Source organism: Primulina huaijiensis, chromosome 4, assembly GCF_012295235.1.
Source record: "Primulina huaijiensis isolate GDHJ02 chromosome 4, ASM1229523v2, whole genome shotgun sequence".
In the NCBI taxonomy this organism is placed as follows: Eukaryota; Viridiplantae; Streptophyta; class Magnoliopsida; order Lamiales; family Gesneriaceae; genus Primulina; species Primulina huaijiensis.
The window spans coordinates 25,211,096-25,226,156 of record NC_133309.1 but is presented as its reverse complement, the minus strand read 5'-3'; the positions used below and the strand labels follow the sequence as shown (position 1 = coordinate 25,226,156).

General features: G+C 31.7%; 1 protein-coding gene and 1 pseudogene across 1 annotated transcript; one reads left to right on the top strand and one right to left on the bottom strand.

The window, feature by feature from the left end:
- Positions 1-2,839: 2,839 nt before the first annotated feature.
- Positions 2,840-7,054, top strand: LOC140975738 (probable receptor-like protein kinase At1g80640; annotated as a pseudogene).
- A 2,717-nt stretch (positions 7,055-9,771) lies between these two features.
- On the bottom strand, positions 9,772-10,811 carry LOC140974816 (ethylene-responsive transcription factor ERF003-like). Its single transcript, XM_073438306.1, has 2 exons — positions 10,614-10,811; positions 9,772-10,299 (listed from the first exon to the last, which is right to left on the bottom strand). The coding sequence occupies exons 1-2, from the start codon at positions 10,694-10,696 to the stop codon at positions 9,855-9,857; spliced, it is 528 nt and encodes a 175-aa protein (XP_073294407.1). The 5' UTR covers positions 10,697-10,811; the 3' UTR covers positions 9,772-9,854.
- Between the last annotated feature and the right edge of the window lie 4,250 nt (positions 10,812-15,061).

Genomic DNA, 15,061 nt, shown 5'->3' with positions numbered 1-15,061 from the left:
AGTTCGATTTCGAGCCTTTTTGGTTAGTTTTGTAAGATTAGTTTGTTGTAAAAATGTTCAAATACTAAATAGACTTATTTATTAAATTAAGTGTCAAGATGACTATTAGCATATACGTGGTTGTCGCTATTTTTTAAGAAATTACTAATAATAATAATAATTAAATGTAATATGTAGGGACGTAAACGAATCAAATCGTTTGTGAGCTATTCGAAGCTCGATTCGATAAAAGCTCGTTTGAACTCGTTTAATGAGGCTCGTTAAGATAAACAAACCAAACTCAAGCTTTACAGTACTCGGCTCGTTAGCTCGTGAACATGTTCGTTGGTAAGTTCATGAGTAATCTTTTAGAAGAAAAAATAATAATTTTGATATTTGATTTATTGATTTTGCATATTATTTATGAAATATATAGAAAATCTATTAAATTTATTTATTATAATAAATTTACAAATTTTAATAAGAATAATATATTTTTCTTTAAATATATAATTTACTTTTTATTTAATTTAATGAAAATTTAAATGTATAATTCATATTTATTAAGTTTGTTTAGGCTCGATCAAGGCTTGAATAAGCTCGTGAGCCATACATATATTCTTTAAATAAAGTTCGAGCTCGGCTCGATTATAAACGAATCAAGCTCAAACATTCAAGAGTTCGGCTCGGCTCTACTTGATTACATCCCTAATAATATGCATGTACTGGAAAGTCAGTATGGGCTTACATGTAGTGGTGGGGCCAGAAATATGGCTCTGCCTGTGTTGGAATTTTAAATTCTAGAATCTTTTAATATTTTAAATTGATCTACCCATACTAATATCATATTATTCCAAAATTATACAAAATTTACATATATATTTTTTTTAAAAAAAATTGAGCCACCCGAACTAAAGTCCCGGTAAAAGAGCATGTGGCTCCGCCCCTGCTTACATGAAAATAATATAGTAAAAGTCAAACACATAGAATTCTAGTTAAAATCATCATTTTAAATGACAAATATACCCATTGATGTAATGCAATCAATTCTTATGTTACATTGATAATTTTTATTTATTTATTATTAAATATAAATTTAATTGTCATCTTCATATCTGGGCCAAAACTTAAATTCGTGGTTGGACTTTAGCTGATTAATGCTTTTGATAAACGCAATCTTGAGCCCAATATCTTCGGGACCAAGTCATTTTTTATTATTATGAAAATTAGTTCTACTTTGCTTATTTGTTTCAAAATTATTTTATGAAAATCAGTTCTACTTTGCTTATTTGTTTCAAAATTATTTTACTTTTATCGATTAAAATTATTTTAGTAAAAAGAAAAAGAAATTGAAGACGTTACTTTTTTGAGTAGGTCTATTGTGAGACGGTCTCACGAATCTTTATCTGTGAGATGGGTCAACCCTACCGATATTCACAATAAAAAGTAATATTCTTAGCATAAAAAGTAATATTTTTTCATGGATGACCTAAATAAGAGGACCGTCTCACAAAATACGACCCGTGAGACCGTCTCACATAAGTTTTTGTCTGAGTAGATTTCTTGTGAGACGGTCTCACGAATCTTTATCTGTTAGACGGGTCACCCCTATTGATATTCACAATAAAAAGTAATACTCTTAGCATAAAAAGTAATATTTTTTCATGCATGACCCAAATAAGAGATCCGTCTTACAAAATACTATCTCACACGAATTTTTGCATTTTAACTATGCCCTCTGACCCTCCCTCCCGACTTCTCGTTTTGGCCCACACGGTTCTTGATTCTTGAATCGTAACTCCATAAAGATAGCTTATTTTTAACATAAAGAAGAAACACTGCCACTTTGTTCTTTTTATGAAATATAAAAAGGAAATCATTGCGTTTTTTATCCCGACTCTATTTTGTGGACAGTACCATGTGTTGTGTATATTTTAAACAAGATCATCAATTGATCTCGCGGCTCTCAAATTGTAGACAGATTTGAAAAATTGTCGGACGATCAATTGATGATTTTGTTTCACATATGCAGAGCACATGTCGGCTTTCGTTAAAGAAATTAAAGAACTGGGATTTAGTGGAAAGCGAAAGATTAAACAAACAGAAAAAAAATTGGAGATGCAAATAAGACATGCTCGAGAAAGTTGATCACATTTTTAGGCCATCTACAACCACAAAATCTATTTTGGTGCAAATTTTACACTAAAATAGTGCGATTTTTGCACCAAATACAACATCCATCTCCAATTCATTTACTTCAAATCTTACACCAAAAAGAATATACTCGGAATATTCCATTTACTTTACATATATTAATTATTATATTTTATTTAATATATTTAAATTATGACTAATGTTTTATTATTAATAAATTTAAATAATAATATTTAAGTTTATCTTCTAAATGTATTTTTCTTTCGATTATTGTATTTGTATTTGAATTATGTGTTTCAAATTGCATTTGTATTTCTATTATATTTTTCATTTTAGTTATGAATTGTATTGTTATAGAAATTTTTTGTATTTATATTAAATTATATTAATTAAAATCATTAAATCAAATTATTTTTTAAATATTAATAATTAACATAAATAAATAAATATTTTAAAAATCAAAAATTATATTTTTAAAAATTTTTAGGATTAAATATCTAATTATTAAAATAAATATTATACTATTATTTTATAATATTTACAATTTTTAATACAAATATTTATAATAAATACACATTTAAAAAAATTTAAAAAAAAAATTAAAAAAAAAATGACCCCTGGGTGAGATGGGCTGCGCTATTTTGGTGAAATAGCGCAGCCCCATTGGAGCTTAATGCTGCGCCAAAATGGTGTTTTGCTTAAGATTCAAAATTTGGATTGCCTTTAGTATCAGATAAGGTAAAATATTTAGTAGAAGTAAGATTTTGAAGGAGGGAAATGGGTTTGAAGCTTGTGTTTTTTATTTTTGCAAGCATTTGGGTTCTTAGCTCCCCTTTGTTCTCGGCTCCCCTTGATGAGAGGGCAGATCCCCCTGTGTCTGACCTTGTTCTTCCTACGGAGAAAGAACCCATTTTTAAAAATTCTTCTGATTTGATTGCGCCGCCTCCAGGTAACACAAGAATGCCTGCTGCATTTGGTTCAGTTGTTGTGACTTTTGAAGTGGTGGGCACTGCGATTTTTTCAGTGAGTTTGTTGTTTTCTGTCTTTTATTGCTTGTCCCGATTTGTTGTTCTGGAAATTGTTTACACAGATATTGGATTAATCATGTACTTCGATTTTTTCCCCTTGTGTTTACTTTTGCCATTGATTAGCTATAAAAGAAAGTCGTTTGGGGAAATAATAATGGGATATTACTTTCAATTGATTGTATCTTTTGACTTTGTTCTGTTTTGAAGTTGGGGAGGTTAACGTAGTGCACAGGAAGGACTTGAACAAGAAAATGCTTATTGCTCTTGTTGTTGCTTCAACTCTTCTGGGAGGAATTTTGCTGCTTCCGTCTTGTTTCTTGATCTGCAGACTGAAAATTTTGAAGAAATGTAATGCAAAATGTGATTTGAATTCAGGTGTATCTATTTGAACACACATATCATGTTCCCCTTTTGAACAAATTTTTAGTTCGCTCTTGTTTTTTATCAACTCTGCATATGTAGATGCTGCTAAAGGGATCTCATTAAGTACGAGTTCGGATAAGTTTTCTTCTTTAAAGAGTGGTGGAAAGAAGGGTAGTCCTCTTGCTGCAATTGAGGACCAATTGCTAGTATCTGCTAGAAAAAATTTGATGAAGGCAATGTTATAGGAGGAAGATGGATTTGGTCGTGTGTATAAAGCTCTTTTCTATGAGAACATCCATGCATCTGTGGAAAAAATATATGCTGGTGGGCAGGAAGCTGAAAGATAAGTTGAGGTGAATTGCGGACTAATTTTGATTGTAGCTAGGAAATGTTGATGTTAGTTTTACTATGTTAATCATGCTTGATTTTGTTTGGATTTGCAGAATGAGGTCAAATTTTGTAGTAAAATACAACATCAAAAATTGTTTCTCTTTTAGGATATTGTATTCATGGCAAAGAACGGTTCTTGGTTTATGAATTGATGGAGAATGGGTCATTGGAATCCCACTTGCATGGTAAATTTCATTTTTCATGATTTTTGGTTATGTCGCAAGATCGACCAACGATATTTTTGTATTTCTTACATAAATGAATTCGTTTCAGAATGTAATCGTGTATCAACTTTGAATTGGCATCTAAGAATGAAAGCTGCGCTTGATGTTGCAAGGTACCCCTTTGTTTAGGGAAATTTTTATTTTTATCATTGGTTTCAGAAACACTTTTCATAACTAACCAGAGGATTAGAATACTTACATGAGGTTTGTAACACAGCTGTGATCCATAGAGATCTGAAATCATCGAATATTCTTCTTGATTCCATGTTCAGTGGGTAATTTTACAGAAGAAATGTTCTCTTTTCTTGCACAACCTTGATTCTACGTCAATTTTATGAGTTAGCTGATTCAATTAGTATTTTGGTTCAAGCTCTCTGATTTTGGCCTTGCAATCTCTGGAGGGAAACCGAACACAAAAAACCATAAGTTTTCTGGAACCTTGGGTTATTTAGCCCCCGAGTACTTGCTAGATGGTAAAGAGTAAAGACTAATCCTTGTACTTGTCTGTGCAAAAAATGGCTTTTTACATTCCGCTCTTTTTTTCCGGGAACTTGGAAGCAACAATTACCAGCACATGATCAAAACATCATGCTTGGATTGTTAATTATTATACTGTTTAAATAGTCGAATCACGCCGTCTCCTTCTACTATTATTTCTTGTACAACGATAGTCATTCTGTTCTTAATTTATTAACGACAAATTCTTGAACAATTTACAGATAAGCTTACAGACAAAAGTGATGCGTTTGGCGTGGTTCCTCTTGAGCTTTTGTTGGGAAGACGTCCTGTGGAAAGATTGTCTGATGCACAGTGCCAATCTATAGTTATCTGGGTTACGACTCATCTTATGAATATATCAAAGCTTCCAAATATTGTCGATTGAGCCATCGGAAACACAAAGGATTTGAAACATTTGCATCAAGTGTGTCCCTTGACAAAATACTAATCACTCTTGTAAACAAGTATTTCGAAAAAGGTTTTTTTACCTGATTCGATGGTATATATTTTCCTGATCAGGTGGCAGCAATAGATGTGCTATGTGTACAACCAGAGCCGAGTTATAGACCACTCATAACTGATGTTTTGCATTCTTTCATCCCCTTGTGCCTCTCGAGCTCGGAGGATCCCTCGGAGCAACAGATTCTGCTCATATACATGTACTCCCATTTTTGCTCATCTGTTAATATTTCTATACCAAATGCTTGTTTCCATATTTCTCAGTCTTAGATTGCATAGACCCTTTTGCCAGAAAACCAGATTAATGAGAACTATACAAGTTTTGTTGTTTTGTCATTGTACCCTGCAGCTGGCAAAGAATATGTCAAGCCACCTATCGGAAAGGCTCTTATTTTGCCAACTGTAGGGGTATGAATCGAGGAAAGTTTACTCAAGTCCTAAGGATCATGGTAATTCAGAAACCAGAAACAGTTCAACCAATTGCAGTGCTACTTCTCACACAGGGACAACCTGAATTCTCATATCATGTGAATTTGAAAGGTCTAAGCCTATGACATGTTTGGTCGCTTGAAATCTACGTTTTCTTTGAGATATCATATTATTCCATAGGCCAAAAGGACCTTATGAACATGAATGAACATGGTGCCTAGTAAATGCTTCTAATGTTTAGATCAATATAGGTTCTTTTTTCAAACTTTAGATCTTCTGTACAAAATAGCGGCCAATTTTGTGTTTGATGAATATAAGTGAATTATACATCTGCATTTTATTATTTTTAAAATTTTTCTTAAAGAATATGAGTCATTAATCTGTATGAATGCTACATAAAGTGGAACACCAATTTATATCTGAATAATCTAGAATGCCTTTTCTGCTATTGGTCGATGTAAATCGGCATATTCTAGTCTCCGAGTTCTTTTCAATTGACAGCAAGCAATATGTGAATCATCAAACCTTCCAAATCCCAAACCTTTGTCTGTAACAAAAAAAACGTAAAAATGCTTTCTGTCTCTATCTTGCAACCAAATAATACAAAGAACAAAACCCTTTTCTCTGCGAAACCAAAGTTCCACAGACAAAAACAATCCAAGAATAAGAATTTTGGTACGAATTTTTATGCTAAAGAAACAGCCTGCACAAAATCCTTACCCCTCCCCTCCCATATAAACATCAATACTTTTAAGGAAACGAAAAAGAAAAACAATCATGAGTTCAATTTCCATATGGTTTTGTAGTAACAACAGCAAGAACATGTTTGTAAAGATAGTTCATCCAGGCGGTCATGTGGAGCTACACGACCGGCCAATTCTAGCTTCAGAGCTACTCAACCGTAACCCCAAATTCTGTGTCACACACCCCACAATATTCCAGCAGCCATATGACATAATTTCTCCAGACACCGTGCTAAGTCTTGGCAAAAAATACTATGTTGTTCCCATTAATACTGTCAAGAAACTTCAACTCCATTGTTCACCTTTTATACTTGAAGGAGGGAACCAGCCTGCTAGCAATCAAGATGCTGACATTGATGAAACGGGCTCGTTTTGTTGGTCGTTTAGGAACAGCAAGAATGGATTAGAGGTCAAAAATGGAAAAAATGGAGTGTTAGTAAGTGCAGGGATGAAGTTTAAATCCTGCAATAGCGATATTTCCAAAGAGGAGATGATGAATTTTTATGGGAAGAAAAGAGGTTATAGGAATAGGGAGGATTCAGATCTTTCAACAGGTAGGCTGTCTCCTGGGAGATTATCACTTGCATCTTATGATAGTTGGCAGCCTGATCTGGAAAGCATTACCGCAAAATGATATACTTCAAGAATTTGTATGGAAACAGAAGTAATTTCATTTATAAAATATGTCCATTAACGTACAATCCAAAGTGATATTCATGTTTTGGTTTTGAGTAGGAGGACATTTTCGGGTGTAAACAACAAACAGCAAGCAGCAGCAACAAGAGGATTTCATAAGGAGTGCTCGTATGCTTGCATACGAGTCAAGCTTTCCAATTCAAATCAGAACTTTAATTTGCACCTCTTTTACCGGCGTGCGAAAGAGTTCTTGATCAATCATTCTTATATTTTCTTAAATATAACACAATATAAGCTTTTTATACGGCCACTTTAATAATTCTACATGGGACAAACCGATCATTCCCCAATTTTCATTCACACCTGTAAAGATCACTAACGCGTACAACCAATTTTATATATATATGATGGGGCATGGCACTGACCAACAAATTGTGACGCTTATATCATCAACTTAATGGACTTTGGATCCATCAAATTTGCCAGAGAATTATAAGTTGTTAAGCATGATTAGGACGTTGATTGATGGTCATTAGCAACACGCTTTCTAATGGACAACCAAAGATTGAATAGAAATTGGATTAAAGATTTGACTCCGTCTTCATTTATTATTATATATACTATCTATATTATATTATTAAGTTTGAGACACTTAGAGTAACTAACTTTTGGTGTCATGGTCTGTTTTAATAATTATATATATTAATAAAGTATTAAGATTTTAATGCAAGCCATATGTAGTTCAGCAGATAAAGTTTTTGTTTTTTATGCATTAAGTTGTAGGTTCAATTCCTATTTGAGTCTTTTTTTATTTATTTTTTAATATATATATCAAAATTGCATTATAGTTCCTCACTATTTCTTATAATTATATTTTGATCATCATTTAAATCTAAACTAAATGAATTATAAAAAAATATTGTACAAGCACGCAACGTAGTGAATCATGATAACTTGTATTCTCAAATATGGTGGCTAATAATTTTGAAAATTTTATACTATAAATACACTCACATGCATCGTCTTTCTAAAAATCGGGACGGTGGATGACCACCCAGCGCCTAAGCTGTCCTAGATAACACCTTTTAGAACACGAGTTTCGACATAACTATCTTCGTTAACATCAGAAAAATCAAATAGAAGATGTGCAAAGTATTGTTTTTTTAGACGAATATAGATGATAGATTGGAAAATGTTTAAATCAAGTCTACTCAAGATTTATACTTGAACCTCTATATATTCATCCTCCATACACTGAGATTGAGGAGAGGAGAAAATGCATGTAAGTTGATGGAAGGCATGTGAAGGCAGTCGGGGGAAATGGGCCCATTTTTTATTGAAAGTTTAAATTGTGGACAAGTGAAATATTGCATTCAAAGTATGCAAGTAACATGGTTTTGTACCCCTCCAAAATTATGTATTGGTGATGTCTCTGCAAGAGGATTGATATGGATTCTTGTTGAAGACATGCATGTATTAGGAAAGCGGTCGATACATGTAAAAATGGTCAATTTTGTGAAATGAATTCCTGATCCGACTCATGAAAAATATTATTAAATTTTGTGTCAAAAGTATTATTCTACATTGCAAGTATAGATCGGATCGACTCATCTCATGGATAAAGATTTGTGAGATCGTCTTACATGGTCCATACTTTTAACTTTTATATGAAATTCATTTCTCTAAAAAAAATTTACTCTTGCCACATTATCATATTCTAATTGTAACAGAAGTCATGGAATTTGAAAATTGGGATGTTACAAGGCATGGAAAAATTGTGGGATCATTTTGATTTGTGGATGTGAAAAATTTTCTCAGTAATTTTCACCAATCAACACATAAAAAAACAACTATGAAAGACAACTTTATCCAATTGGGAAAATGAAACAAAGTGTACACATTCATTTTGAAAAATCTTTACTTTTATGTTGAAATGTTTTTGGACAGTATCAAACCAAGAGATTGGGCACTGTCCCTAATTACAATAACACAATTTATTTATTTATAAATATTTTAAAAAAAAAATTGGTTCAAAAAGACAACAAAAAAGCAGAACTTTAAATCAACAGTATGACTCCAATTCTATAGTAATGTGCAGCAGCTGTTATCTGGTCAAAAATTCTGAACTCTGTTTGTCGTTAATGAACATCAATTATGAGCCCTATTTTTCCCAACCTAATTCAAAAACATTCTTAACTCAATTCGTGATACAAACCTCTCGTACGACTCATAAAAAAATATTATTTTTTAATCGAAAGTATTAATTTTCACTCTATATATAAATCGGATTGACCTGTACCACATAAATTTTTCAGTCTATATATAAATCAGATTGACCTGTACCACATAAGTTTTTCACTCTATGTATATATCGGATTGACCTGTATCACATAAATAGATATGTGAGACCATCTCATAAGACACCTACCATATAATGTAACGGTATTTTGTGATATAAGAATGTTACGCTCAGATTCCTAAAACATCAATAAGTAGTGTAGATTAATGACTTTTCAATATCCAATTGCTTATTTTAAATAGGCATAAACAATTAAATTTTGGCCCACATGAAAAATATCAAGCATCAACTTTTAAGACTAACATGGAGTGGAAAAAATACTTCCAAAAGCATTAAATGCTTATGGAGGCCAAAAAACACCCACGGAATCTCAGGCTACATTTAATACAGAATATGATATTAGGACAAATTTCTAATGATTTATTAATATGTGCATTTTTACGAACTAAATAATTAAAAAAATCATAAAATAAGTTCATTTTAGGATAAGGATTTTTAAGTAATATTTTTAAAATTTCAAGAATTTGTATAATGTTTTAATAAAAAATTATTCGTTTTACAAAGACTAGTTGGTAATAGAATATTTGTCAAAATATAGGAGGAGCAAGAAACCAGACTCAAGTGAAGGGAAAACAATACTAAAATCTCTCAACTACATTGTTGAATTTCCCATAGCAGTACAAAGCTCAATTGAACCATAATCAAGTAGCTCCTGAATCATCTGCTCAATGTGATCATCTTCAAGAGATTCGAATTTTTGGCCATGATCTCCAACTGGGATTTCAGAATTATTAACACACTTTTGATCATTGTTTAAATCGATGGAATTCCCACTGTCAAAACATGGAAAATGTTCTGCTTCGTTTAGCTTATTAACAACTGGTTTCTTGACCATTTTGAGGGAAGACGTGTGGCATTTATGTAGCTTAGCCATTAGTGTTGGCGAAAGAAGCTTCGCGGACGATGAACGGGGCTCGTTCGGGTTGTGGGAGAAGTTTGTGCGCGCTCTAGGCCCGGACATGATACGTGCAGCCTCGTCGTATGCCTTGGCCGCATCCTCTGCTGTCTCGAATGTGCCTAGCCATATTCTTGTCTTTCTGAATGGACAATATAAAAGAAGTTGTCGGTATAGCCGTTGACAAAACAAAATATTACATAAAAACTATATCAGAACAAAACCACAGTATACATTTGAGTTTTGCGAGAGAACTATCATGCTCGTTAACTCCAAGCAATAGAACGAACTAATTCGTTTCAAGAAACAATGAACAACCAGAAACTTGAATTGATGGGAAGTTCAGTATTTTTAAAATTAAAGCTGTATGCCATCATCTGAATTTCATGGATACATCCCCACAGACAGAAAACTAGAAGTTAGTCCATAAATACATGAAGAGAACATGGAGCTTACAGTAAAGGGTGGCGAATTTCGGACACCCAGGATCCCCAATGCCGCTGCCGGACACCTCGGTACCGTTGTTGCTGTCTGGCCATGGAGGTAGCAGGTGGGAAAAATGAAGTTCTGCAGTTGTATTTCGTAGAAAAAATTTGGAAAAAACTGTTTTTGATAATGTCTCGAAGAGAAATGACAGTGGCAGTGAGAAGAACAACATTGAGGGGGGGTTTATGTAAGCGTGCTTTGCGGCTTTCAGCTGGCAATCAAGGATGAGATTTGACCCCACGAGACTTTTCTATACCCTTTCATCTCCCATTCCCATTATCATTGTTTTAGTATTTGGATACCTACATTCAAGCCCGTAATCGCGAGACGTGCCAGCTTAGACACTTTACGGCTCATATGTGTATGAGAAGATACTATGCATGCAAATTGATGTTGTATTAAAAAAAACAACTCTTTTTGTCAAACACCTCGTCTTGGTAACAATGGCTTAATTTAAGGTAGATCTTGAGTTCGAAACTCATGTAACATTCTTTCCGTTGAGGTGACAATAGAAAATCAGATGAAAATTGATACAATTAGATTTGATTCAATATCGTCCGGATTTATTTACAGCATTTGGTCATTTTTCCATACTTGGATAACCAAGCTCAATCGATCCAAGCACTTGATATACAAATTCTATAAATTTTGTGACAAACATTTAATGGGTTATATTTACAAACAATTCCAAATTTATTTCGAGTGAGCCATTAAGACTTAGAATAACAATGGATTTTAAATTTTTAAAGATAAAGATTTTATATTTCCAAAGATTTGGACTTCACAACTTGAATACGAAGTATACAAGGGAGTACGTAGGGAATTGGTATTCTTAATTTTATAAATATTTTTTGTTGGATACATGTAGTGTGTATTTTAATAGAAGAACGTGCATGAATTTTAGCAACATTGGCAGATGAAATGCATCTTTCGCAAGATCATGGCCTCCTAACGTGGAGGAATGGGATTTCCATATATATATGTGTGTGTAAAGATGATCACAATTTGTGGACAACATATCGAAATTATATGACATCTAATAGATAATTGCTATCTCAACTGAGAACATAATTGTGATCATCTTTACGATCACCGTTGAGATGACACTTACATAGTATCATATCTAATAGATGAGTTTCATTTAAACGATAGAGACATAGGTGGACACGGTTAATGAATAGCATATCAAAATTAACATATAATGAAATTTTTAGCAGACATACCACATGTGGCTGATATCACATTATGTATTTTACATATTTGCTAAACATAGGAAAACCTGCCCATGTGCCACTATATCAGAATTATATACAGCCCACAAATTATGATCAAGTGAGATGACACTTATTTAGTAGATGTATTATTTTTATTTTTTTTTATCATATCTAATAAATGAGTTTCATATCAACGGTGGATATATTGCCCACAAATTATGATCAAGTGAGATGACACTTATTTAGTTATTTAATAGATGTACTATTTTGATATTTTTTTTTATCATATCTAATAGATGAGTTTTATCTCAATGGTGGATACAGCGGTAGATATATAATTAGTGTGGTCGAAAAGTAAACTACCATTATACCATCCAACAGTTACATTTTTTAGATGTGAAATAACATATTAGTTCTTTTAATTTAGTTTTCTATGTTGGTGAGAATACTTATTACATGAAGGAAATGAAATGGGAATTGATTGTCACATGTACGAGTATATTTAATCAAGATAAATAAAATCAAACTTAATAACGCGTCTCAATTGTTCATATATATTGATTTATTATTTTTATATCATATATATTTTATCACGATCTTGTCTTACATGTCAAACAATTTATACGATATGGATAAAATATACCATAATCAATAATTGATGGGATTAAATCCAAGAATGCAATAAATTAAATTTAGATGTAGACATAGATTTTGTGTCCTTTATTCACATCTAATATTGGGTTGCTCCTGAGACCGGGCTTGTAGTTCAGTGCTCCCGCATGCTCCTAAAAATTATTTACCCATTGAGATATAAATTACTAGCCTTAACAAACTTCTGGGGACTGGTCAAAACAGGAAAGAATCGAGGCAATGATAAAAATCTCCGTCGATTTCTCCAAAATATTGCAGGTTAATCATGGGCCAACTTGCCAATTTTAAGGAAAAGTGAATACATTTTTTATGGAAAAAAACCTATGAATATGTGCACACTTCAAAAAAGTTGGTGTTTGATCATAGGCAAAAACCCTAGAGATGATTATGGAGTTCATGACTTTTCAGAATCCAAACAATTTTTGTTCCTGTGGTTTTTCTTGTTTGTCTGCAAAAAGTGTGCCAAAATCATGAGATTTTACATCATTTGCTATTTGCTAAACACCTTTATATATTGTAATAACAAACAGTAATTACCTCAAATGATATATATATAGTTTTGTTATGCTGATCATCAATCGTGTCTATCTATGTGCTCACCATTGAGGTGGTACTCATTTAATGGATATATAATTTTGATATGTTTCATCAAATCTAATATATAAGTGTCACCTGAACACAGAAGTGAACAAGATTGATAGACATAATAACAAAACTATATATATTATATATAATAACTTAGTGGTGATGGTAATTATAATAATATTTTAGTTATGTAAAGTCCTCATAATAGATATGCAATCTATATTATTTGGAGTCAAATTTCACCGTAGGTGGTTGTCTTTTTATCATTTTGGTTTAGATTGAATTTGGCCATTAATGAATATTTATTTAAAATGACAAATATATATTTACGTGTAATAATGTAAAATATAATTCCTCGATCTTTGAGTTGTAAAGATTATACGAATCTATTAATTTGAAACCCATTTGATGGTTAAATCGGAATAGAAAACGATATAAATATATGAATTATTAGTGTTTTATATAATTTTAGTATATTAACTTTCATTAGTTTTTTTCTCAATTTTAGTTATTTCATCAAAGTACTAACGTTGTATCAGACACATTAACAATTTTCGTCCCCACATCAGCTTTTTCAGGTGAAAACAAGTGAATGGAAAAATGAACAAATTAGCGGACTAAGAACGAAAATTTACCGACAAAAATCAATTGTTAGGTTTAGAATTATTTTATAAGTTTCTTGTAGCATCATCATAAATGTTGTTAAAATTAGATATTATTATAGCAAAAAATATACTTCAAGTTTATGCTCCTAATTTGGAACTTCAAGTTTAAATGATTTGAATCTTGTATTTTTTTAAAAAATACAAAATTTGTGTTTAAAAACTTGAAAGCTGCCATCTTTCATTTAAAATTTAATCAAAAAAGGTGTAATAATGGGGCAACTTTGATGTGATGCCATTGAGAAATTAATTATTAAACTAGTTATTGTTTACATGCACATAAAATTTGAGCAAAAACTTATGTGAAACGGTTTCACAGGTCGTATTTATGAGACGGATATCTTATTTGGGTCATCCATGAAAAAATATTATTTTTTATGCTGGGAGTATTATTTTTTATTGTGAATATGAGTAAGATTGACACGTCTCACATATTAAGATCAGTGAGATGGTATCATGTACTCTAAAATTTGAGTCAAAAAATTTGGTATGTGATGACAAGACAAAAAGGTAGTTTACGCGTGCTTTGGGATCGCAAAAGAAATCAATAAAATTATAATTATAAGAATTTAAAATAATTTATTTTTAAAAAAAAAAATCTATTGGGAAATCCTCCTACTTGGTTATGTTTGTTTGTCCCACCCCTTTTGTAATAAAATATAATATTTTATTATATAATACAATATAATAATAAGAAATTTGTCCATCGACTGATAACGGACACTAACACCTCGAGTGACTAATATAGAATCATAGATAATAATCCTTTTTTAATACAAAAAAATAAATAAATTGTATAAATACTTTAATTTTAAAGCTATGGGGAAATAAATTGGAGAAGGATTTTGGGAAATGTTTCTTTTTTCTTTGTGTCGGATGGATTTTGTTATAATTGAGTATCGAATTTGAGATATCTGAGATTTTGATGTCAGATGAATTATAAGTTATTGTGGTTTATTAACGACAGTGAGAAATGTTTTGGGAGATGAAAAATGTGTTGCTTTTTTAGCACATATTTCTTATCGAGAATGTGAAATCATGTAAGGTTTTGGTTAATTAGTCGATGTTGTTGAATTATGTTCGAATTAATAGTTTGTGGAATATGATAAGGAATTGGATATTTTGTTATATATTTGATTTGAAATCGTATTACCTGATTTAGTACTTTTAGGCAGAGGTAAAAATATTTAATAAATAAATTGAAATATTTGTGTAGGCAAGCGTGGAAATTAAAAGAAAAAAATAAGTGGAAATTTAAAATTAGTGAAGGAATTTCATTTTTATTTTTTTATATATTACATATTAA

Excerpts from the sequence above, each read along its gene's own strand:
- LOC140974816 (XM_073438306.1), bottom strand. The coding sequence starts at position 10,696 with ATGGCCAGACAGCAACAACGGTACCGAGGTGTCCGGCAGCGGCATTGG. Across the intron at positions 10,300-10,613 it reads GAAATTCGCCACCCTTTACT|AAAGACAAGAATATGGCTAG; the intron begins GTAAGCTCCATG and ends TTGTCCATTCAG.